This window comes from Sorex araneus, chromosome 4, assembly GCF_027595985.1.
Source record: "Sorex araneus isolate mSorAra2 chromosome 4, mSorAra2.pri, whole genome shotgun sequence".
Classification (NCBI taxonomy): Eukaryota; Metazoa; Chordata; class Mammalia; order Eulipotyphla; family Soricidae; genus Sorex; species Sorex araneus.
This window is the reverse complement of record NC_073305.1, coordinates 3165769-3191090: the sequence shown is the minus strand read 5'-3', so window position 1 is coordinate 3191090 and position 25322 is coordinate 3165769. Positions and strand designations below refer to the sequence as shown.

At 69.3% G+C, this 25322-nt stretch overlaps 1 protein-coding gene across 1 annotated transcript in view; it reads right to left on the bottom strand.

The window, feature by feature from the left end:
* Positions 1 to 25322, bottom strand: part of ITPR1 (inositol 1,4,5-trisphosphate receptor type 1) — a 156728-nt gene that overhangs the window by 77755 nt on the left and 53651 nt on the right. The window contains exons 5-24 of the mRNA XM_055134213.1: positions 19985 to 20100; positions 18300 to 18386; positions 17042 to 17200; positions 16258 to 16356; positions 15764 to 15847; positions 15455 to 15601; positions 14726 to 14821; positions 13555 to 13599; positions 11299 to 11453; positions 10404 to 10503; positions 9272 to 9432; positions 8518 to 8659; positions 8246 to 8404; positions 6403 to 6575; positions 5476 to 5595; positions 4831 to 5028; positions 3255 to 3506; positions 2166 to 2307; positions 1560 to 1713; positions 883 to 1070 (exon numbers count right to left, since the gene is read on the bottom strand). Of these exons, the coding sequence (XP_054990188.1) occupies positions 883 to 1070; positions 1560 to 1713; positions 2166 to 2307; positions 3255 to 3506; positions 4831 to 5028; positions 5476 to 5595; positions 6403 to 6575; positions 8246 to 8404; positions 8518 to 8659; positions 9272 to 9432; positions 10404 to 10503; positions 11299 to 11453; positions 13555 to 13599; positions 14726 to 14821; positions 15455 to 15601; positions 15764 to 15847; positions 16258 to 16356; positions 17042 to 17200; positions 18300 to 18386; positions 19985 to 20100 (2777 nt within the window). The remainder of the gene's footprint in view (positions 1 to 882; positions 1071 to 1559; positions 1714 to 2165; positions 2308 to 3254; positions 3507 to 4830; positions 5029 to 5475; positions 5596 to 6402; positions 6576 to 8245; positions 8405 to 8517; positions 8660 to 9271; positions 9433 to 10403; positions 10504 to 11298; positions 11454 to 13554; positions 13600 to 14725; positions 14822 to 15454; positions 15602 to 15763; positions 15848 to 16257; positions 16357 to 17041; positions 17201 to 18299; positions 18387 to 19984; positions 20101 to 25322) is intronic.

The following is a 25322-nucleotide window of genomic DNA, read 5'->3' as shown; positions in this document are numbered from 1 at the left end:
GGCCGGCTCTAGGGAACGGCTGGGCCAGCCCGCAGCAGCCCCGCCTGGCGGGCGGGCCTCGCCCGGAGCACTAGGGGCGACTCAGGCTCCGGGAGGGGGAGAGCGGTCGACCCGACAGGGGGGAAACATGGTTCCAAACTCCCCGTCCCGAGGTGCCTGGGTGCCGGCGTGTGTCCGGACCCCACCCTGGGGACAGAGAGCCGCGCTGCCCACTGTCCCAGGGCCCCTTCGCTCCTCGTGCCGTCCACCTCTTCCGAGTGACCGTGGCCCGCCCTGTCCTGCGGGCACCACCCCCGCCCTGAGTCCTCCTGGAACCGGGTCTCGGGTCAGTCCTGTCTGGTTCCCCCGTCCCCGACACAGGCCACACATCAGCCTCAGCCCTGCCTCGCTGCCCCTGGCCGCGGCTCACCCCCCTCCTCACACCCCTGCGAGGCGTCACGGCCAGACCCTGCAGGCCCCCGGGGCTGCTCGGAGACCCCACAGTTGGGGTCGGAACCCAGCTCCCCCGGGGCACCGCCGAGCACTTCCTGGCTGCCCCTGGCCCCTCCAGCACCACGGGGCACCGGCACTGAACCCTCCGCCCGCTGACCGGTGTCGGGTGGCCCCCAGTCCTTGGGAATCCCCCAAGAAAACTCCCCAAGCCCGACACACGGCCCCACTGTGCGCGGCTCAGTGCAGCCCGGGCTCAGCGGTCAGCGCTGTCCAGTGCCAGCCCGCCCTTAGCCAGCACCCCAGACCCCCGCTGGCCTCCCGGCAGTGGCCACAGAAGGCAGGGACATGCCCGACAGCAGCGGGGGACGCAAGTCCACTCCCACCAGCCCACCCGATGGAGGGGGATGGAGGGGGGGCAGGGCCGGGCCGGGGCGTCCGCCCCACCGGTACCTGCAGGATCTCGATGATCTTCAGCTTCGTGTCCATGACCATGATGTCCTCCTTCTCAGGCTCGGCCTGCTTCACGGCGCCCTCCGGGGCCGTGGCCATGGGCGTCAGGGGCAGGAAGCCCCCGCCCCGGAGGACCACCTGCGTCATGAGCTCGCCCACGCCGTGGATGGAACGCATCACGTTACTGCCTGGAGGGGGACACGCTCAGCACGCCGGACCCCCGGCCGCTGACCCTCCCGACACCCACGGGTCCCCGAGTGCAGACGCAGGGGACACGGGGACATGGGTACACGGGGAAACAGCACAAGAGGAAATGGGACACAGGGGACATGGTGACACGAGGGGACCCAGGGGGATACAGCAGGGCATTGGGGCACGGGGGGCTCAGCTACTAGCAGCTGCTGCATCTTGGACACAAGGGGATGATGAGGCAGCTGAGCCTCCCCAAGCACAGGGGCAGAGTGTGGGCACGGGCAGGCGGGAGGGGGCGGCGGGCACCAGGCAGGCGGGAGAGGGCAGCGGGCACCGGGCAGGCGGGAGGGGGCAGAGTGTGGGCACGGGCAGGCGGGAGGGGGCGGCGGGCACCGGGCAGGTGGGAGAGGCGAGGGGGCAGGCGGGAGAGGCGAGGGGCAGGCGCGTCCCGCCCGGGCGCCGCACAGGCCCGCTCCCAGGCCCACCTTTCGTCTCCTCCCCTTTGGCGATTTTGCTGATGGGGAAGATGGTGGTCACGTGCACACAGTCCAGGATGGCCAGCAGGATCTTGGTCAGGCGCAGGAGGTCAGAGAAGTTGTAGAAGCCGAAGTAGATGAGGTTCCTCGCCAAGTTCACCACCTGGCGGCAGAGGACAAGGGAGGTGACTGCTGCGCCCGGCCTCCTGGGGGTGGCCGGCACGAACTGCTGCGGGGAGAGGCGACTCGAGGGCTTCTCACGACCCGGGTGACACCGGTCAGTGCCTGGGACGGGGGGCTCGGCTCAGATGACCGATCTCAAAGGAGCGAGGGCCCACACGGCTCCCGAGGACGCCACAGGGAGGCCAGAACACCCGGGACACGCGTCCCAGCAACACGCCCCCCGGAATCAGCACCCCGAAGGACGGGTGCTCGCACCCGGGACCACGTGCAAGGAGCAAGAGCGGAGGGGCGAGTGCACAGCCCGAGACGATGACAGGAGGCGGATCCCGCCCTGCCCAGGCCTTCCTGCCCTCTGGCCACCGCGGGAGCATGACCGCGCCAGGCCAAGCGAGTGTAACGGGACCCTGCGTGCTGCCCCCGCGGCCCCGGCACCTCGAAGGTCAGCTTGTTCTTCTCCTTGTCCGAGAAGGGGAAGCGCTGGCACACCACGTCGCGCAGGTACTCCTCCACGAAGTCCATGGTCTGCGCGAAGCGCTCCTTGATCTCGTCCTTGGACGTCCCGCTGCTGTCGTAGCTGAGGGAGCCGAGCCTCAGCCCAGCGTCCCCCGCGCCCCTGCCCCCGCCTCTGGCGTCTGCGGCTCAGCTGGGCCCGGCCCCTCTGCCGCCCCGAGCCCCGGGCCCAGTACACAGGCTGCTGGCCGAGACCCCTCCAGAACTGGTGCCCCGCCCTGCTCTGAGCACAGGCACACACTGCCCCACAGCCCCCAATCCCTCCCCTGGGGTCCCCAGGGGCGAGAACTAACCAGTCTCCTGACGGGGCTGAGGCTGCACTCACCAGGTCGCTGACCAGCTCAGGGCCGCGCTAACCAGTCTCCAGACTAGCTCAGGGCCGCACTAACCAGTGTCGGCTACCTCAGGGCCACACTAACTAGTCTCGGCTAGTTCAGGGCTGTGCTAACCAGTCTCCCGACTAGCTCAGGGCTGCACTAACTAGTCTCAGCTAATGCTGGGCTACACTAACTAGTCTCGACTAGCTCTGGGCTGCACTAACCAGTCTCCCGACTAGCTCAGGGCTGCACTAACCAGTCTTCTGACTAGCTCAGGGTCATGTTAACTAGTCTTGGCAAGCTCAGAGCTGCTCTACTAGTCTTGGCAAGCTCAGGGCTGTACTAACTGGTCTCGGCTAACTCAAAGCCACAGTAACCAGTCTCCCGGCTAGCTCAGGGCCACACTAACCAGTCTCCTGACTAGCTCAGGGTCATGCTAACTGGTCTTGGCTAGCTAAGGCCATGCTAACAAGTCTCTCAACTAGCCCAGGACCGTGCTAACCAGTCTCCCAGCTCAGGGCAGCACTAACCAGCCTCCCAACTAGCCCAGGGCTGTGCTAACCACTCTCCCAGCTCAGGGCAGCACTAACCAGCCTCCCGACTAGCCCAGGGCTGTGCTAACCAGTCTCCCGCCTAGCTCAGCCCGCACCCACCAGTCTCCCGCCTAGCCCTGGGCCACACGGCGCGCACTCACTCGTCGATGGCGATCTCGGAGGGGATCTCGGACCAGAGGCGGGCGTACTTCACGGGGGTGACCTGCTCCTGGGGGTCGCGGTCCACGTGCATGTGCAGCATGAGGCGGCAGAAGGACGCGCGCAGGTCGTAGGGCAGGTTCTCGTCCGACATGCAGCGCAGGATGAGATCCACGTCCAGCTGCCCCGAGATCTCATTGATGGCCAAGTACTGGCGGTCCAGGCACATCCGCGCGAACAGGTTCAGCTGGTACCTGCGGGGGCAGGGCGCGAGCTGATGCCAGGGGCGGGGCCAGGGACCCTCCCTCCAGCATCGTCACCCGGCCCAGGACCCGGCCAGCCGAGCTGAGCTGACCGCCAACGAGGCTCGGCCGCGAGGTTCCTGCTCTCCTGCCACCCCACCCGGACTCCACCGCCCGGGCCCCGCTCAGAAGGTTCCTCGACCGACTCCAGGGCAACTTAGCGAAAGGGGAGAGATGAGGCTCAGGGGGAGAAGCTGACGGACCCTGACCCAAACGCACTTCTGATGCCCCAAAGCCACGGTGAGACCATCGCCGCCTCCCCTGGGGTCCGTAAAATGGAATCAGAGACTCCCCAGGCCGGGCAGCGAGCCCACGTGAAGGCGCGTCTCGATGTTCCCAGCTGGCAGAGCTGAGGAGAAGGTTAGTCTTCGGGTGCTGGGCGCAGGGCACCCACAGGCCTCTCCGGCGCTTCTCAGCAGCATTTCGGGCGCAAGAATCTCTCGTGGGGTGGGGCTACGCTCACACAGAACCCCCCCAACCACTAGGGAGCTTCGGGCTTATGGCCACGACTCAGACTGACGAAAACGTGGCGGGGGACCCAGCCCCAGGCCCGGGAGGTCTCGGAAGCAGGGCAATGCCCACCGTCCCGGCGGGAACCCGGAGGGGAGGGTCAGGCGGGGAAGCAGCGCCACCCTCAGGCCTGAGAGGGGATGGACAAGCCCTCCCTGCCCTTCCTGGAGACGGCCGGGCAGGGCAGTGCGTGGCGCAGTCTGAGGCAGGTCAGGGCCAGGACGGGGGAGGCCAGAGCAGCCTGCAGTGCTGGGCTGACCCGGGAGCTCTGCGTGTGCAGTGGACACAGCCGGTGGACATGAGTCTGTATGGATGGGTGGGTGGACAGCGAACGGGGTGCACGCACACTTCCCAGCCAGCCTGGAAGGGCTGCCGGGGGCTCCACTGTGTGAGACGGGCACAGAGGGGTGGGAACAGGAAAGGGCGGAGCAGAAGCTGCAGCTGGGACCCCGGGGACGGCTCCACCCTCCCTCCCGCCCAGCGGGTCTGTGTCCTTCCTGCTGAGCCCTCACACCTGTCTGCTAGCTACCTGTATAGCAGGGATATCCCTGGTCCCTGCCCCGCCCCCAATCCCAGCCCTGGTCCTGACCCATCCCCATCCCACCACAGCCAACCCCTGCCCCACCCCCACCCAAGCCCCGCCCTCAGCCACTTTGGCCCCGCCCACCCACCCTGCTCTACCCAAGCCCCGCCCTTAGCCCTGCCCCACCCAAGCCCCGCCCAGGGCCCGCCCACAGCCCCGCCCCCGGCACAGCCACCTGCGCACCTGTAGTAGCTGAGGACATCCCGGTCCTCCTTCTGGCCCTCCTTGGCGTCCTGCGCCAGTTCCCGGACACTCTTGCTGCGGATCTCCTTGCCGCTGTCCCTCCAGAAGAGCCACACCTCCTCCTCGTCCTCTCCCGCGTCCAGCGCGTTCTCCCCGGCCCCGGAGACCCCTTCGAATTCGAAGCGCGAGAGAACCAGCCTGCGGGCAGGGGACGAGGCCCGTTATTCTGGACACGTGGGGCGCAGGGGGCCAGGGGGTCCACGGCATTCCAGGGGCTCCCCGTGGGGGCCCGCCCGGCGACCCTGGCACGTCTGGGCCATTCTCCCCGACGCTGACGGGGACAGTTCTGGTCCAGGTGGAAGGAGTCAGTCCCACAGCCGGCTCCCGGCTCCCGCCCCCAGCCCAAGCCCCCTTTGCGGCGGGGAGCTCGGGGTTAGGGGGGCTCCGGTTCCCTTCCCTGACCCAGAGAGCCAAGGGGACCTGCTGGCAGAGCCCCTGGCATGACAGACGGCCCCCAATCTCCTCGGCCAGGGGAAGGCTGCATGGGTCAAAGGTGAGGGGCCTCCCGGCCCAGGCAGGAAGTCGCCCGGACACTGCCCGCCCGGCCTGCCGCGCCCTGACCCCAAGGCGCAGGCGCGCGCTCACTTGGTCTCGATGAGGATGTCGGCGTTGGCGGGGTTGAGCACGGCCTTGCAGATCAGCTCCTGGGTCACGGGGATGGACTTGTTCATGGACACGCAGAGGTCGGAGAGGTAATCCAAAAACCTGCGGGGACAGATGAGCTCTGCGCCTGCCCCCGCGCTGGCCCTCCGCCCCCCTGGACACCCCCAGGGCTGCTGCAGTGCAGGGAGGAGGCAGAGCTGGAGCGACAAGGCGTGGGGGTGCGCACAGAAAGGAAGGGCTTGACCCGGGAGGCACGGCCCCCCACACCCCTGCACCCAGAAGCACAGACCCACCTTCCCCACAGTCCTGCATCGAGGAGGCACGCCCCCCGCACCCCTGCATGCAAGAGGCACAAGTCCTCTCCCCCCACACCCCTGCATTTGGGAGGTACAGGTCCCTCCCCAACACTCCCACACCCAGGAAGCACAGCCCTCTCCCCCACAGCTCTGTACCCAGGAGACACAGGTCCCCCCCGCCAGCATCTGGGAGGAACAGGGTCCTCCCCCGTACCCCTGCATCTAGGAGACATAGCCCTCTCCCCCACACCTCTGCACCTGGGAGGAACAGCCCTCTTCCTCACACCTCTGTACCCATGAGGCACAGGCCTCCTCCCCACTCCCCGTACATCTGGGAGGTACAGGCCCTCTTGCCCACACCCCTGCCCCAGGAGACACAGCCCTCTCCCCCACACCCCTGCCCCCGAGAGACACAGCCCTCTCCCCAACACCCCTGCCCCCGAGAGGCACAGCCCTCTCCCCACACCCCTGCCCCCGGGAGACACAGCTCTCTCCCCCACACCCTCTGCCCCTGAGACACACAGCCCTCTCCCCAACACCCCTGCCCCCGAGAGGCACAGCCCTCTCCCCACACCCCTGGTCCCGGGAGGCTCAGGCCCCGCCGCGGGCCTACCTGGGCTCCCGGTTCTTGCGCACCAGGCTGACGAAGGTGTCGATCTCGGCGGCCGTGATGTGCTTCTCCAGCAGCTTGCGGTTGTTGTGCAGCAGCGCGGTGATGGTGTCCTCGGCCAACACGTCGTAGCCGATCTGCTTCTGCATGAAGCCGAACTGCTTGGCGATGTACTCCTGGGCAGAGGGACGCAGGGCATCGGTCAGCACGGCGAACAGCCGGGGCAGAGTCCGGGAGCCTGCTGCATGGCGCCCCCTGCGGGCACCCCTAGGCACGCGCCCTCCGGCGGCCGCTGTGCTCGGGCAGGCCCTCGGCTGGTCTTCTCGGGCTCTGGCCCCGACACACGGCCCCGTGCTGGACACACGAGCAAAGGCCCCGGACATCACAGTTGGAAACACGAAAGAGGCTGCCGGAGCCTCCACACAGCGGCTTCTCCCCCGAGGAACTCACGACGGCCTGGCACACGCCTGGAGTGGATGGGACCCTCAGGCCTGCCTGAGCATGGTGGGGAAGGGGCACAGGGGCCACACCCCAGGCCCCTGGGCGCCCAGAGACCACCTGTCCGGTGAGGAACCCTGGGACACGGACGAGGGCAGCAGAGGCTCAGGGACCTGCGAGTGGGCGCACCTCGCAGCCGTTCACAGAAACTCAGCGGGAACAGTGAGAATTAAGGCCAGAAGCTGAAAGCCAGCGGCCCTGGGGTTGGCTCAGCAGAGGGCCAGGGGGGCCCAGGGGGGCCCGGTTCTGCCCAGGGGGGCCAAGGGGGGCGGCTCTGCCCCCTCCTGCACCTCACTTTCCCTCATCTGGGGGACGGGAATCCTGTTGTGCACTCCTCGCCCACTAGGTGGCAGCAGCAGCCCTGGCTGTCACAGACGGTACAGGCTGGCAGTGGGGGAACTGGTCCCAGCTGAGCACTGGCGCTGGGAGCCTGCCCCTCCCAGGTCCCCCACCTTCCAGGCTGCTTGGAGCCCCCGAGGCCAGGAGGCCGTTCATCTCAGGGCACGATACACGGATTCGCATGATGCTGAATGTCCATCGTGCGCCATGAGCCAGAACCCAAAGAAAGAAACCTTGGCAGGAGATTGTGGGGGAGGGGGAGATAAAGTCCTGCCCCCCCCCCCACGGGGACCGCCTGGCCATCTCTCCCCGCCCGAGGACTCCGGCCTACAGGGACACTGCTGAAAGACCAGGAATGTGCAAAGGGACTCGGGGCGACGCTGCAGAAGGCACAGGGTGGGCGGGTCTAGGGCGGGAAGGGCTCATGGCCCGGCCCCGCCCTGCCCACCTGGGTCCCAGCAGCCCCATGCATAGGGCTCCTGAGTCTCAGTCACTGAGCCCCAACGCCCTGCAGTAACTCCGCCCACACGACTGGACTCAGCAGTGCTGCCCACACACTGGACGCAGCAGCCCCGCCCACACCTGGGCCCCCAGGAACCCCACCCACACACCTGGGCCCCCGAAGCCCCGCCCACACACCTGGGCCCCCGGAACCGCGCCCACACACCTGGGCCCCGAAGCCCCGCCCACACATCTGGGTCCCCAGGAACCCCTTCCACAGACCTGGGCCCCCGCAGCCCCGCCCACACACCTGGGCCCCCCAGGAGCCCCTTCCACAGACCTGGGCCCCTGGGAGCCCCGCCCACACCCCTGGGCCCGCAGCCCCGCCCACACACCTGCTCTCATAGCAGCCCCGCCCACACACCTGCTCCCATAGCAGCCCCGCCCACACACCTGGGCCCCCCGAAGCCCCGCCCACACACCTGAGCCCCAGGGGCCCCGCCCACACACCTGGGCCCCCCCAGCCCCGCCCCTCCCGAGAGGCGGGTCCCGCCCCCCGCCCACGCACCTGGTTCTTGCGGTAGTCCTGCTGCGAGTGGCGCAGCACGCGGTAGCAGAGGCGGCAGATGTGGCGGAAGGGCGCGTGGCGCTGGTCCCCCAGCTCCTCCAGGCGCAGCATGGGGCCGTCGCCGCAGTCCGTGAACGGCGCCTGCAGCAGCTTGAAGATCTGCCGAGAGCGAGAAGGGCTTGGCCGACCCCGCCCGGCCCTTCGCGACCCGCCAGGCTGCGGGCTCCCCCCCACCTGGGGCAGGGCCCCCCGGGTGCGGGGCGGGCGCCCACCTGCTTGAGGATGTTCTGCTCCCGCATGAGCTTCTGCCGCTCGCGGTTGGGCTTGGAGAAGACCACCTCCAGCACGTCCTGGCCCGAGCTGCTGCCCCCCGTGACGAAGTACACCAGGTCCTCCAGCAGCTTCGTCACCGACCTGCGGGCGAGCCGTGCTGGGACCCCCGCGCTGGGACCCCTGCACCCCCGACAGACCAGCCCCCCGCGAGCAGCCCCAAGACCCGCGGGCGCAGCCGTGCTGGGACCCCCAAGCTGGGACCCCCGCGGCCCCCGACAGACCAACCCCCCTCGAGCAGCCCCCAGACCTGCGGGCACAGCGCCGCGCTGGGACCCCCGCGGCCCCCGACAGACCAACCCCCTGAGCAGCCCCCAGACCACGGACACGGCTGGAGGCGGCATCTCCGCAGCTTCAAAGACTCGCACCCTTGGGGGCCACACGGGGGTCCTACCTGGGAGCCTGTACTGGGCAGGGAGGGTGGCACCGGGGGGCGACACCGCGACCACAGGGGAAGCCGCCCCGACCCGAGAGGGGACAGTGAGTCTGCTCAACCCCCACTGTCTGGAGGGGTCACCCCACAGGCCCACCTCCGCTCCCCCTGGTGAGGGTCCCCCAGGCCCCTCACCCACCTCCGCTCCCCTGGTGAGGGTCCCCCAGGCCCCTCGCCCACCTCCGCTCCCCCCGGTGAGGGTCCCCCAGGCCCCTCGCCCACCTCCCCTCCCCCTGGTGAGGGTCCCCCGGCCCCTCGCCCACCTCCGCTCATTCTGGGTGATGGTCCCCTTCTCCAGCTTCCCGGCTATGGAGCCCAGCACCTTGCTGGCATCGTTGGCGAAGTCCAAGTCGCGGACCTCGGCCGGGGACACGGGCACGATGGCGAAGGCTTCCTTGTCCTCCTTCACGGGGGAGGTGCCGATCTGGAAGCGAAGGCACCCGGGTGGGTCGGGGCCGGCATGGACGCAGAGGCCGCTCTGCAGCCTCCGGGTCCCGGGCTGGTCTGCAGCTCGGACCACGCCACGGAGGGACCAGGGCGGGAGGCGGGACACGGGGCCTGAGCACAGCCTGAGCCTGCTGGGCACAGTGGCCGGGTAACACGCACGGGAGGGCACTGGCCTTTCGCACGGGCTGTCCTGAGAGCGGGAAAACCCAGAGGCCTCCCCTGCACCACGGAGGGGCGCTGATGGCAGACCCTCGCTGGGACCCTCTGCTGAGTCCCGGGAGACACCCCCGGGACCCTCTACTGAGTCCCAGAGACCCCCACCTGGGACCCTCTGCTGAGTCCCAGGGACCCCCCCGGGACCCTCTGCCGAGTCCCAGAGACCCCCCAGACCCTCTACTGAGTCCCAGAGACCCCACCACCCCGGGACCCTCTGATGAGCCCCATAGACCCCCCCGGGGACCCTCTACTGAGTCCCAGAGACCCCCCCACCTAGGACCCTCTGCTGAGTCCCAGAGACGACCCCCACCCCGGGACCCTGTGCTGAGTCCCGGGGAAGGTGGGCTTCAGGGAAGGCGCGGAGGACAGACGGGCACTCGGCAAGTTGACAGGAAACAAGGAAACGGGAGGCTGGGAAGGTGGACACTGCATGTGCCCATCTGCCAGGACCAGGAAGGCTCCGCCCCGGCCAAAAGCACCTCAGTCACATGCAGTCGACATCAGGGCCCGGCCATCGGGAGAATCACCCACCCCGCTCTCAGGCTCGCTCTGCCCGGACCCCCACACTCCACTCTGCCCAGAGAAGCTGCAGCCACACCACGGTCACCCCCAGGAGCCCCCCCTGGCCGGGCCAGACCCCTCCCACTGTCCATCCCAGAGCCCCCCACAGGCCGGGCTGGACCCCCTCCCGCTGTCCATCCCTGAGCCCCGCCCCCCGCCCGGCAGACCCACCTTCAGCATGACGGGCTTCTCCTCCTCCTTGTCGATGGGGATGTTGGTGCTGTGCACCCACGTGTTCGTGCACAGGTGGCGCAGGCGGACGTAGGAGTTTCTGCAGAGAAGCAAAGGTCGGGCCGCGTGGGTGGGCGGGGCCGCGCGGGGGAGGACACCGGACCGCGTTCTGCCCCCCACACCAGGTCCCCGCACTCGGGACCACGCAGGAAGCCAGTCATGGCCGCACCCGTCACTGTCCTGGTTCTGTTTGGTGCCCTGGGAGGTGCTCGGGCTCAGTCCTGGCTGGGCACTCGAGAACCACCCCTGGCAGTGCTCGGGGGACCAGGTGGGGGACCAGGTGGGGGCGTCCAACTCGGGCTGGCCACTCGGAGACAGCGCCCGCCCCGCTGTGCCGTGTCCCGACCCCGCACACCCATCGCTGAGGATGCAGATCTTTAAGTGTGCGAGCTAGTCCCGAAACAGTCTCAGCACCCGCGGGAGGGACCGGAACATTCCCTGAGCAAAGAGAACGCCGCACTGAAGCCCCCCGCGAAAAGTCAAAGAAGAAAGTGACCCCGCAGAGGCCGGAGGGACAGTGCGGCTAGCGACAGCCCCCGGGAACAGGTGCGTGAAGCCCCCCCCACCCATGCACAAAGTAAAGCAAAACTAAGCACTGAAACTCCTCGACGCTGGCACAGCAGACACCGTCTCCGACGCGGAAGCACAACACGAGACCCAGAAGCGCTGACAGGAAACTCCTGGACCAAACCCCGGGTCTCCCGAGCAGTGAGGCCGAGACCACGAGAGACGCTCACAGGGCACTGAGGGGCCCTGTCCACTGAACACCCACGTCTTCAGTGGCCCCGCGGGGCAGACTGCCACCCTGGGGAGGCCCGGCCCCGCGGGTGCCTACCTGGGCACGAGGCTGTCGCCGCCGCGGAGGGTGGTGGGGTCCAGCTCGAAGATGGACGAGATGTCGTTGCCCTCGGGCACGGACACCAGCGAGTACACCATCTTCTCCTGGGCGCCCCGCAGCCGGCCCCGGGACGCGTCCTGGTCGGGGTCCACCTGCGAGCCAGAGCCGCCGCGTGAGCCCGCGGGGAGCCGGGCCCCGGGACAGGCGCCGGGGCCCCCGGGGAGCGTCTGCGTCTCGCCCGAGCCTCCTGCTCCTGCTGCGGCCCCTGGGCCAGCCCCCACGGGGCCCACGGCGAGCTTCCGGCAGGGGCGCCGGCCCTGGGTCCCCGGGGACCGGCCACACGCTGCGGCCACGTCCACAGGAAGGAATCGAGCTCGGGCAGCCACCTCAGCTCAGGGGCCCCACGGGCCGGGCCGAGTCCAACACTCCCCAGAACCCACAGAACGTTCCAGGCTGTCATGCAACCTGTGCGGGCTGAGGGGAGCTCGGTTCAGGCTGAGTGTGAGCATGAGCATGTTGTGAGGGTGTGTGTGTACGTGTGTGCATATGAAGGAGAGAATGTGTGAGGGTTAGAAGGTGTGGAAGTGTGAGAATGTGAGAGAGTGAGGGTGTGGGGGGGTGTGAGAGTGTAAGGGTGTGAGGGTGTGTGTGTGTGTGAGTGTGGGTGTGTGTGTGAGGGTGTGAGTGAGTGCACGAGAATGTGAAGGTGAGTGCGTGAGTGAATGTGTGAGAGAGTGTGTAGGGGCGTGAGTGTACGCGAGTGTGTGTGTGTGTGTGTGTGGTGAGACGGTGCGGGGCGGTGCGTCTGGGTGTGTGATTTCTGTCTCTGTGAAAGTGTGAGTCTGAGAGTCCATGACTATTTGCGTGTGAGAGAGTGTGACTGTCTCTGTGATGGTGTGTGAATGTGTGTCTATGTGAGAGGGGGTGTGTATCCTGAGAAAGACCATGTGAGGGTGCGCACGTCCGTCTATGGTCAGTCCGGGGCCAGGATCGGGACCCCAGCCCGCCTGTGAGGGCGCAGCCCCCCTTCCGGCACCTGCGACTCCACGGGGCCTCTGCCCACCACATGGGCCCCCTCCCTCACACACACACACACACACACACACAAACACACAGGCGCATATGCACACACACACAAACACACACACAAACACACACATGCGCGCATGCGAGCCCTCTCAGGCCAGTGACAGGGCTGCCACCTGGTGGCAGGACGGGCACATGACGGCCAGCAGCAGCCTGGGAATCCCCCAGGCAGTCTGGAAGCCACCAGCTGCGTGACCCTGGGTCCCCTGGCCCCCCGTCCAATCTCAGGCCACGGCGGGACGTGGCAGCAAAGCAGACGCCTCCGACCACAGACGACCTGCAGGCCGCCACCGACACGAGGTGCCACGCCAGGCAGGACGGCCCTTCCCACAGAGGCCCAGTGCCGGCCAGGGCAGGCGCCAGCCCACAGGCCACAGGGGCGAGCCTCCAGTGGCTGCGGCCACCCTGCTGGCTCTCGGCCAGGCCACGGCGGGAGCTGCCCGAGGCCACGGCCAGCCGTGAACAGAGGGGACCCGTGTCACTGGCGGGGTCACGTGGGCCTGGCGCCTGCTCGCCCACTACAGGGCAGGACACGGGGCCCCGAGAGCCCCACCTCTGCTCCTGGTGCTCGCACCCAGACAAGCTGCCCCAGGCCCACGCCCCAGTCCCTTGGGCCACTCCAGACCCGAGACGCACTGAGACACGGGACAGTGACCGGGCTGCAGGCCACCCGAGGCTGGAACAGCGGCCAGAGTGCGCCCAGCCCTGGGCTCGCCTGAACACGCTGGACCACGAGGCTCGGCTGGGTCAGAACCACCTCGGCCAGAGCCCCGCTCCCTGCCCCAGGACCAGCGGCTGCTTCTCGGCATCTCGCCGCAGAGAAGGCCCCGGCTGCGCGGCCGCCACCTTGGCACAGACACACGGCGAGGGGCTGCGGCAGAGGGCGGGCACACCTGGAGCCACACGGACGCTCCCGGGGGGCCGAGTCCATGGCCTGGACCCCCGGCAGGTGAACACCCGCAGCCTCTGCACACCTGGAGCCGCACGGACGCTCCCGGGGGGCCGGGTCCACGGCCTGGACCCCCGGCAGGTGAACACCCGCAGCCTCTGCACAGGCTCGAGCGCCGGGAGGCCGGGACGGCCCTGGACCCTCGGCGGTGAGGGGACACGGACGCCCCCTCTGGCCTCTCCTCGCCCGCAGCGGCGGGCAGGCCCGGCCGTACTTACTGGGGGCTGAAACTCCAGGCATTCCTCCGCAAAGTCAGGGTCTGCCTGATGGGAGAGATCGGGAGGAAATTAAGACCCCGGGGCGCTGGGCCCGCCCACGGCCTGCCACGACCCGGCTGACCACACCAGCATGCCACCACACGGCTGACCACACCAGCATGCCACCACACAGCTGACCACACCAACATGCCACCACACAGCTGACCACACCAACATGCCACCACATGGCTGATCACACCAACATGCCACCACATGGCTGACCACACCAGCATGCTACCACATGGCTGATCACACCAACACGCCACAACACAGCTAACCACACCAACATGCCACGACCAGGCTGATCACACCAACATGCCACCACACCAACATGCCACCACACAGCTGACCACACCAGCATGCCACGACACGACACAGCACAGCGCGCGTGGCCCCAGGCCCGAGACGGTCCTGCTGAGTCCAGTTAGTGACCGAAAAGTCAGGGCAGGGGCCCAAGCTCCTTCGGGGGGCGCCGCCCATCCTGCCCCCGGCCCAGTGTGGCCCTTGGCGGGAGCCTGGAAGCGGGCAGAGCAGTGACCACCGTCCCCAGGGGGTCACAGTCCAGCAGCGAGACCGGCCGCTCCGAGAAGCCGCCCTCCGTCCTCGCCCTGGCCATGAGGTTCGAGGCCAGCCACCCGTCCGGGCCACCTTGGGCCCGGCTGCTCAGAGGTGAAAGCTCGTGGGACAGAACCGCACAGCCGGGAGGGGCCCACGCGGGGCCACAGGGCTGGGCCCCGAGGTGGCAGCAGACCCCGGCTTGGGTGTCCAGCCTCCAGAGTCATGGCCTCGGTCCTCAGTCCCGACCCTAGCTCCACGGCGCCCCCCTCGGCCGTCAGGGCCGTGGACATGGGTGGGCAGCTGAGGTCCAGCAGCCACGAGCCCTCAGAGCCCGCGTCCCAGCCGGCGTTTCTCGGCACACGCGCCCGGGCTGCGTCAGGGGCCGCGGGGCAGGTCGGGGACAGGCAGGAAGCAGGCCCGGGGGGCGAGGGGACACGTCGGAGGCTGAGAACCGCCGTCCTGGACACCCCCACGTCCTGAGACCCTCCCTGCGCCTGCCCCTGCCGTTCCCACAGGCGTGAGGGAGCCCCAGGGACGGTGCGGGAGGGGCCGCCCGCGTGAGCCGGTCACTCACCTCCGCCGCCAGGTAGTGGCCAGTGGCCAGGTGCTTGAACCGGAAGAGGCTGTTCCAGTAGCCGGCGCCGCCCCGGCACGGGTCGTGCTGGACCACCTGTGAGCACAGGCGGGTCACACCGAAGCGCCGGGCCCCGCCGGGCGTCAGTGACCCACACGCAGGGCGGCGCGAGAGCGGGCAGTGCTGCCCAGCACAGGCCTGAGCGGGGCCCCCTCCAGGGCACGTCCCCGGCTGACCCCTGGATTCACACCTTCCCCCGTCCAGACGGAGACCCCGTTCCGGCCCAGGCCGCCCAAGCCCACCGCGCCCTGCTCCCAGGGCTCGGGGTCCCCGCGCAGTTCCCGAGCTGCCCCTCCTCTCCAGCCCCCACCCACCCACAGAAATGCAGGGCACTCTGAGAGCTGGCTGCTGCCTTCTCCAGGAAGGCCTCCTGGATCCCTCCTTCTCCCCCAAGCTCTGGCACAAAGGGGGCGTGCTCGGGCCTGGGGCTCTCTGAGTGCATCGTCCTCCTGCTCCCCGCAGCCCTGGGCATCCTGAGGCCCCTGACCTCACAGCGCCCCGTTACAGGGGTCAGTGGGCAGGCGGATGGCGGGGGCCCCGCCTGGGCCAGTTTCCTCCAGCTCTGCCTGTGGCGTCTCTGCACACGTGTGTCCTGCCGCTGTCGGCCCTGGGCCGGTCACCCCCGGCCCCGCCCCGGCTCCCAGCTCCTGCCCCTCCCCCGGGCCTCACCTCCACCTCCCACAGGGCCTTGGAGCTCGTGGCGGACGTGGCCGACTGGCGGCCTGTGGTGCGCAGGAAGACATGCTGCTTCTTCCGGTGCTCGTCACAGGTGAGGAACTTCTCCTGCTCGGCGTGGAACAGCCTCACCACGTCCCCCTGCAGCACCCGGAGTCAGCGGGGGAGGGGCTGTGGCCGCCCCGCCACGCCCCGCCCCGCCCCGCCCCGCCCCCGCCACGCCCCCGGCCCGGCCACACCCCCGGCCCCGCCCGGCCACGCCCCTGCCCCGCCCCCGCCGCCCGGCCCGGCCCGGCCACGCACCCCCTTCAGGATGTCGTCCTTGTTGTCGCTCCACTTCATGAACAGGACGATCTTCCAGCTCGTGTTGCAGTTCACGGAATTGACCTGAGCACGAGAGCAGGCGCGGGCGGTCCTGGGGTGACGGTGGCCCGGGGCCTCCCCCTCTGCGCCCGGGTCCCGAGCAGCCCACCCAAGCACAGGGAGGCCCGGAGGGGGTGGCACTGGCCCCGGCCCTGACCACGCGGGCACACGGTCACCCTCAGATGCCCGGGACCCCTGTCCTGTGTGGACGGCCCCGAGCTGACCCCTGGAGACAGACCTGACCGCAGCCCCCGAGGGAGGGGCACCCAGGGCGTCAGGCTCAGCCAACGGGCCCAGAAGCGCTCGGACCCCGCCGGCCCTGCATGTGCCACCACGCTGCCATTCAGACCCCGGCCTCAGTTTCCCCTTTCAGAAAGTCTGTCCCCAGGCACCTGCCCCCACACTGTGGCCCCAGGAGCTGCCCCGGTGCCCACCTCGTTGCAGCCTGGGTTGTCCACCAGCTGGTGGCTGCTGGCGTGCAGGGGCTGGCCGGCGTTGACAGGGTTCAGGACGACCTTGTCCCCTATCACCACCTGGAGAGGAAGGGACGGTCAGCACCCAGGGAGGGCGGGACGGGGCCCACAGAGCCCAGACCCGGCTCCTCCCCGTCACTCCGCCTGCCCCAGGGACGGGGAAGGGCCACAGGCTGAGAAGGGCCCTGGGGCACGCGGGAGCCAGGACCAGCCTACAGCAGGGAGCTCCTGGGTGGGGTCCCCGTGGGCCCATGTCCCCGTGTCCCCGTGTTTCCCATGTCCCCGTGTCCCCCATGTCCCTGTGTCCTCCATGTCCCCGTGTCCTCCATGTCCTCGTTTCCCCATGTCCCCCATGTCCCTATGTCTCCCGTGTCCCCGTGTCCCTGTGTCCCCGTGTCCCCCGTGTCCCCGTGTCCCCCGTGATCCCCATGTCCCCCATGTCCCCGTGTCCCCCAAGCCTCCGTGTCCCCCAAGTCCCCATGTCCCCCATGTCCCCGTGTCCCCCGTGATCCCCATGTCCCCGTGTTCCCCATGTCCCCCGTGTCCCCCGTGATCCCCATGTCCCCGTGTTCCCCATGTCCCCTGTGTCCCCCATGTCTCCCAAGTCCCTGTGTCTCCGTGTCCCCGTGTCCCCGTGCCCCCCATGTCCCCCGTGATCCCCATGTCCCCGTGTCCCCGTGTCCCCCATGTCCCCCATGTCCCCGTGTCCCCCATGTCCCCGTGTCTGCGGCGGGCGGGCACTCACGCTGTCGCCCACGGAGCGCAGCTTGTAGAAGGGCTGGATGTAGAACCAGGAGCCCTCGTTGCCCGCCTCGTCCAGCGTCACCCGCATGGCGTTCTTCTCCAGCAGCGCCGGCAGGCGCTTGTTCACCGTCAGGTACTTGTTGCTCTTCAGGTGCAGGAGCTGCAGCCACGGGAGCAGTGAGCCGGCGGGTGGCCAGGGAGCTGCCCGAGCCCAGGGACCAGGCGCCACGCATGCACGCACACGTTCACACACAGGCACACACGTGTACATATGTGCACCCGCACGCACAGGCACACTATACGCACACATGTACACATTCACGTACACATTCATACACATATGCTCATACATGTACATGCATGTACACACATGCACACACATCCATGTACACATCCATGCACCCACACATATGCACACACATGTACATACATGCACCTACATGCACAACACATGCACACACGTATGTACATACACATACACACACACATGTCCATACATACATCCGCATGCATGTACCGGCCCTCCCCCCAACAGCTCCCCTGAGGTGAGGGGCTGGGCCCGGGATGGCACCGGCACAAAGCCCAGCCCGGACCAGCCCAGCAGCCCGTCAGGTGCACCCGGCACAGGAGGTCACGGCGGGCACGTCCGAGCATGGGTGGCTGCGAGGTGTGGAGCAGGGGCATGGCCACACTCCCAGCCCAAGCTCCCCAGCTCCTCTGCTCTCGGGCGCAGAGACAGAAGCCCCTGGGTCTGGGGGCTGGCTGTCCCCTTCTCTGAACAGAGACGTCCCCGGTGGGAGCTGAGAGAAGATGAAGGGCCCGACGTGACGGCCTCTCAGGTCTGCACTGCGGACCACGATGCCCCAAGCAGAGAGAGTGTGCGGGACACTGTCTGCCATGGAGGCAGGGGAGGGATGGACGGGTTCGGGGGGGACACTGGGGACATTGGCGGTGGGGAATGTGCACTGGGGGAGGGGTGGGTGTTCGATCATTGCGAGACTGTAACCCAAACGTGAAAGCTTGTAACTATCTCACGGGGACTCAATAAAAGTAAAAACAATAATAATAATAAACAAAGAAACGTTCCCCAGGCCGCCACAGGCACCCACCAGAGCACCCCCCACACCGTCTGGATCCCCTGGCCCAGGGACCTTCTGGGTCACGGCCACCCTGGGTCCCGGTCCTGGAGGGATGCCAGATGGCCCCGGTCACACGGTCCCAGCGCCGCCCACAGCCCTGCCGCACAGGCCCCGGCCCACCTGGATGACGTTGCCATACTGGATCACCGTCCCCAGGAGCTTCCGGTTCTCCGTCTCGTTCTGCTTCTTCTCCAGGTCTGCCGCGTGCTGCGAGGGACCCGGAGTGAGCGGCGCTGGCCGTGCCTGTCCCGGCTCCGGCTCCGGCTCCGGGAGGGAACCACGGGAGACGGGAAGGAGCAGGAGCGGGAGGGAGGGTCGGAGCCCACAGCCTGGGGGGGCTCTCGGGGGCTGCGTCCTGGGAACTGGCGGACATGGGGCCCTCGGGGTGCCGACGTGGGGAGCAGGGGCGGGACAGACAGCGGCCGCCCTGCCAGCCCGTCACGGACGGTGCGAGGGCTCGGCTGTCCCTCGCGGGGCGCCTGCGGGGGCAGGTCTCGTGCAGGCTGAAGGGGAGACGGGCGTGAAGAAACGCAGGCTGCGGGGACGCTGCTTGTCCCGTCACTCAGGTCAGCATCCGCTCCACCCGGGGGTCGACCCCAGGCCTGCAGGTGCCGAGGAACCTGGGGCAGCCGACTGACCGTCAATGCAGTCGCAGCCCCTCCCCGCCCCGGGCCAGCCCGAGGGACCCAGGACACGACAGTCACCCTGAGGACCTGGGATGTAACAGTTTCCCCAAGGGACCTGGGGCACGACAGTCACCCTCAGAGACTGAGGACGTGAGTCACCCTGAGGCACCCGGGACGTGACAGTCACCTAGAGGGACCCGGGAGACAACAGCCACCCCCAGGGACCGAGGACGCCACAGCCCCCCCGCCCCAGCCCTGACCCGACACAGGAAGACAGGAACAGGGCGGGAAGCAGAGAGAACGTTCTAGAACAGGTCTCCCTGCGCCTCGTGCCCCTCCCCATTCCCGTCTCGGCTCCCTCCCCCATCCCCTCGTCCCCACCCCCTTCCACAGTGCCCCTCGGGCGCCATCCACCGAGCGGAGTCCTGGGTCCCAGACTGGGAGCCCCGAACACCCGGGGGGCTGCCCTGTGCCCCAGCGGCACGTGGACTCCTGCCCCTTGGCCTGACCCGGGCACCTGCCCGCTGCCGCTGGCCCGGACGGGGTCCGGGCGGCCACATGGCACTGGGTCCTGGACGCCTCGGGGCGCTCAGGCTCTGGCCCCACCCGCGTCTCCGTGCAGGTGGGTCAGTGACCCCTCAGTGGGGAAGCAAGGCCCTGGCAGGCCTCGGAGTGGACACTCGGCCGGGAGCCGGGCCCTGTCCCGAGCGCCACACTAGCCCGGGAAGCCCGGCAGACCTGCCCCAGGGCCCGCGGCTCCGGGGACTCCCGGGCACAGCCCCCATCGCAGGGGCCATCTGGGACTGAGCAGGGTCTGGGCAGGGACCAGGGGACGCTGCCTCCCTCCGCCACAACAACCTCTGCTGTGTTGCCAGAGCACGGCCAGCGGGACGCTGGGACACGACACCTCCGGACAGACACGCTTCTGGGGCCCCCACGGCCTGGAACTGGAACCCCCCAGCAGACCCCCCAAGAGCTGGAACCCCCCAGGGCCCGGCAGACCCCCCAAGAGCTGGAACCCCCCAGGGCCCGGCAGCCCTCCGAGAGCTGGAACCCCCCAGGGCCCGGCAGACCCCCGAGAGCTGGAACCCCCCGGCTACCAGCAGACCCCCGAGTGCTGGAACCCCCAGCGCCCCGCACGACCCCAGGCCCAGGGCACCCCCGCGGGCGGGCACGTACGTGCAGCTTGTTGAGTAACACGGCATCCGTGGTGCTGTTGGCGCCCGGCTTCGCCGCCTTCCAGAACTGCTTCTGCGCCGAGTAGCGGTTCATGGGGCAGAGCCTGAAGAGGCAGTCTGGAGGGGAGGGACAGGGCGGTCACGGCCGGGCCACGAGCAGGTCCCCGGCACCCAGGAGGGCCGAGGCCCGCAGCCTGGCCCCGAGAGCAGCAGAGTCATGGGCGTGTGGGAGACGGGGCCCCCTGTCCCCGCCACCCCTCCTGGGCCTCTATCGTGGAGACGTGGGTCGGAGGGGCCCTGGCACTGATGCCCGCCCCAGACCCCAGAACCAGAGCCGTGCGCCCCGGAACGTGGCTGCAAGAGGTGGAGCCCAACACACCTCCCGCTCGAGGGGCTCACGGTAACGGGTTCGGACCCCCAGCCCACGCCCCGCCGGGCCCCGCTGGTTTCCCGAGGGCTGCCCCCACGCCCACATTAGGGGGACAGTGGTCAAGAGCCCAGAGGTGCCGGTGTGCCCTCTAGGCCCGCCTCTGACACGTGGGGCCTCAGGGCACGGGGATGGGGGTGGGGAGGGGGGGAGGAACCCCAGGCCGGGTAAACCGTACCCCGGAAGTCGGCGAGGCGGCACGTCCCCGTGAAACACTCGCCCCTGCCTGGGCTCGAGGGCAGTCCCTGAGGCCTGGACCGGGTCAGCCCTCAGAGCTGCAGGCCTGTCCAGCAGGAAGGGCCCCTGCTGAGCAGGCCCTGAGCCACGCGCTGCCCTGACCTTCAGAGCGGCCCCTGCAGCTGGGGTCACGCAGGTTTCACCAACTACTGACCACGTCAGGGCGGGAGGTCACTCATCACATCAGCCACGAGAGCCGCTGCCCCATTCCGACCCTCCCTGCCTCGACCCTCCCTGCCTCATCCCCTCCAGGTCAGGGCGGCCGTCAGCCACCTGAGCGAGCGCGGCTGTCCCCATGCTGAGGCGCCAGGGGCAACGACTTACCCCGCCCCCCGCCCACAGTGCCAGCAGCGGGCCTGAGCTGGCCTGTCCACTTAGGGCCAGCGCGAGCCGCCCCTCACTGCATGCAGTCCAGCATGCAGGCCGGCAGTGGGGTCAGGCACGCTGCTGACCACACGGACGAGAGGGAGGGACAGGCAGAGTGGACAGACACTCGGATGAGGGCAGGGGACCATCCATGCGGGCGCACGCAGAGCCCGGCCTCCGGCAGGTAGATCCGAGTGGCCTCGGGGAGTGGACACGGGACCCGAGACGCCAGGGGTCCCAGGCACGGGAGACAGATGCCGCCCAGCACCCACATGGCCCCTGGCACGGGCCCGGGGCCCACGCCCAGCCGGCAGCAGCCGCCCTTGGGGTGACACGAAAAGAAAGTGCAGGAACCACCCGGCTCCGAGGCGGGCCGTCTCCGCTGCCTAGCAACGGTTTCAATGCAGAATTAAATTAAGCAATTCAAACGTGGCCTTCCAGTAACCCTCCACGCTCTGCCCCTCGCTGGGCCGCGCCCCAGCCCCCCCCCGGCCCCCCGGGCCCAGGCAGAGATCCTGATAAACGCAGCAGCGGGGAGGAGGACCCCGAGAGGGCCGACACTCGCCGGCACGCGTGTCACACGCACGCAGACACAGCTGGGAGCATCCCGTGTGACGGGCGGCGCCGGGGTCTGCGGGCCCAGACTGAAGTCCACTCCCCGAGAGGGCCTGCACCCAGCCCCGGGTGGCCACGGGCGGCAGCCGGGGCGGAAGTGACCACTGGGGCCTGCCTGAGCCAGAGGACGGGAGATGCCGCCCACTCCGGACGCGAGCGCGCTGGACGTCGGCAGGGCAGGGACGGGCCCTGAGGACGGAGCCACGGCAGGACGGCAGGGGGCCTGCAGCTACCAGGGAGCGCAGGGGCGAGGGGGCGGGGGCAGGAGTCAGGAAACCGTCGAACAGGCGCTGCGGTTCCCACACTGGGGACACGTGACGGGGCGTGTCCGTGTGGAACGAGACTCGGGCTTCTCCCACAGCCTGGCTCCGGCCCACACGGCCCCGGCTGCTTCCTTCAGGCCGGCGGGAGGGGGCCGTCGGGGACCCACCGCGCCCGAGGGAGGCACTGCTGGTGTCCCCCGGGAGGGACGGCCCCGTCGAGCGGGAGCGTGGCCGTCGGTGACCGGTGGGGAGGGGCCGGGGGGGCGCAGAGCTGCCGCTGTGCCCGGGCCTGGGACGGAGCGTCTGACGCAGGAACTGCCATGGGGCAGGGGGGCGGGCAGACGCAACACAGCAGGGCCGCACGTGCCGGGCCAGGCCCCCGAGTACTGGGAGCGACAGACCCGACACCACCAGGTGAGGCCCCAAAGCAAACGAGAGAAAAGCCCAGAACTCCCGGCCGTGCTGCGGGCAGGGGCGCCCTGCACTGCCTCAGTTTCCTCTTTGCTCAATGAGCATTTAAGGACCCACGAGCTTGAGAGAGAAATGCCTGAGATGGCGGTGCAGGGCAGACAGGGCGCGGGGAAGGGGTGACAGGGACAGGGGCGCGGGGAAGGGGTGACAGGGACAGGGCGCGGGGAAGGGGTGACAGGGACAGGGGCGCGGGGAAGGGGTGACAGGGACAGGGCGCGGGGAAGGGGTGACAGGGACAGGGGCGCGGGGAAGGGGTGACAGGGACAGGGCGCGGGGAAGGGGTGACAGAGGGACAGGGCGCAGGGAAGGGGTGACAGAGGGACAGGGCGCAGGGAAGGGGTGACAGAGGGACAGGGGTGCAGGGAAGGGGTGACAGAGGGACAGGGTACAGGGAAGGGGTGACAGGGACAGGGGTGCAGGGAAGGGGTGACAGAGGGACAGGGGTGCGGGGAAGGGGTGACAGGGACAGGGGTGCGGGGAAGGGGTGACAGGGACAGGGTGCAGGGAAGGTGTGACAGGGACAGGGTACGGGGAAGGGGTGACAGGGACAGGGGTGCAGGGAAGGGGTGACAGAGGGACAGGGGTGCGGGGAAGGGGTGACAGGGACAGGGGTGCGGGGAAGGGGTGACAGGGACAGGGGTGCGGGGAAAGGGGTGACAGGGACAGGGTGCAGGGAAGGTGTGACAGGGACAGGGTACGGGGAAGGGGTGACAGGGACAGGGGTGCAGGGAAGGTGTGACAGGGACAGGGTACGGGGAAGGGGTGACAGGGACAGGGGTGCAGGGAAGGTGTGACAGGGACAGGGTACGGGGAAGGGGTGACAGGGACAGGGGTGCAGGGAAGGGGTGACAGAGGGACAGGGGTGCGGGGAAGGGGTGACAGGGACAGGGGTGCGGGGAAGGGGTGACAGGGACAGGGGTGCGGGGAAAGGGGTGACAGGGACAGGGTGCAGGGAAGGTGTGACAGGGACAGGGTACGGGGAAGGGGTGACAGGGACAGGGGTGCAGGGAAGGTGTGACAGGGACAGGGTACGGGGAAGGGGTGACAGGGACAGGGGTGCAGGGAAGGGGTGACAGGGACAGGGTGCGAGTCCTGGGCAGTGGCCGCTGACCCCCTGGCTCTGGCAGCGCCGTGGAGGCCTCGTCTGTGGAAGGGGCGGGGCCGGCCCCTCACGGCCCACCCGGCCCCCCTTCCCCTCCCGTCTCGGGCAGGCCCCGGGGACGGCCTGAGCATCCCTGCCCCCTCGCACCTTCCCCAGGCCGGGGGCTGCTGTGGGGCCTCGTGGGCGCCCCCCGCTCGCCCCCCGCCACGGCCTTGCCCACTTCCTGCAGGTTATTTTTATCCCCAGAGCCCGGCCTTCTCCGAGGCCTTTTAAAGTCAAAATATCTGCCAGGAGCCGGGGTGGCCAGTGCTCCCCGGAGCCGGGGTGGTCAGTGCTCCCAGGAGCCGGGGTGGCCAGTGCTCCCTGGAGCCCGGGTGGCCAGTGCTCCCTGGAGCCGGGGTGGCCAGTGCTCCCTGGAGCCGGGTGGCCAGTGCTCCCGGAGCTGCCACCTGGACCCAGCAGCACACATGGCCCCGACAGGAGGGGTCCCGGAAGCCCCCCGCAGCACCTCCTCTGGCGCTGCCCGACATCTGCCGGGGTGCAGAACCCCCCTCCCAGACGCCGGCCCGAGCAGCGGCCCCGCGAGTACCAAACATGCCCCGAGGGCGGGACAGCCGGGGCCGCTGGGCGGCTTCGGGCCCCCGCGTCCCACACGGCCCCTGGGCCCACCAGACTGAACCCCGAGCACAGAGCCAGGAGCAAGCGCTGAGCACTGTAGGCCCAGCCCCAAATGCAAACAGGGTCCAGGTGCCGAGCACAGAGGGCCGGATGGAGAGAGGCCGAGCACTTGCCCTGGCAGACTCAGTGCAGCCGCGGACGCGCTGACCCCGGGCTCGAAGGGCATGGCCTGGACCCCGGGACCATGGGCGTGGCCCATCTGCTGGCCCTGAGCCCGTGGACACTTCTGCTCTGCTGACCCCGGGCCCATGGGCACGTCCCCTGTGCTGACCCCGGGCCCATGGGCACGTCCCCTCTGCTGACCCCGGGCCCGTGGGCACGTCCCCTCTGCTGACCCCGGGCCCATGGACACATCTGCTCTGCTGACCTCAGGCCCGTGGACGCTCAGGGGACCATATGGGATGGTGGGGACCACCCCCCCCCCGCCCCGCCGGGTGACGTGCCCTTTGATCCGGCTGTGTCCCACACACAGACAAGAACAGCCCTTCTGACTCAGGGCTTGGTGGGGGGTCGGGGGTCTCTGTCTCCGACGCCCACCACATCCCGCTGTCCAGGGCCTGTCTGGGCTGTCGGGAACCCACACGCCCTGTGGTGCCTCCCCGACCCACCCAGTCGGCCTCAGACAGAGCGAGCCCACAGGACCGCGACGGCCTCTCTCTCGGGCACTGCCCGGTGCCGCCAACTCAGGCCCCGGTGCCGCGCTCCACGCCAGCCGCGTCGCAAGCAACATCCACGCACCCACAGTTCCCGTCCAGGCCACATCGACCGTCGCGTGCAAATGCCAGGGAAGCTCGGGGCGCGGGGGCTCAGACGAGGGACCTTTCGGCCCTGTGGGGTCCCACACGTGCCCGCACGCGAGCTGGGCCCGGCCCGTCCTGACGCCGCACGGCAGGGACGAGCAGACGCTGAGCTCCGACCGCGCGGGCCCCCCACCGAGTCACGCCACCTGGCAGCAGCCTGGCACAGCTGCTCGAGGGGAGCCCTTCCCCGAGCGGCGCACCCCTGGGGGACGGTGGGCGGGGGTGAGGCGTGACGGGGCAAGGAGGGGTGCTAGGGCATTTCTTTCAGTTTCCGAGCTGGGGGCGGCCGTCGTGGGTGCAGGCGGGCTTCGGTCTGTCTGTCTCGGCCCCCCGGGGGCGGGCAGGCGCCGGGCACCTCAGCAAAGCCCCGGGGAGGCAGC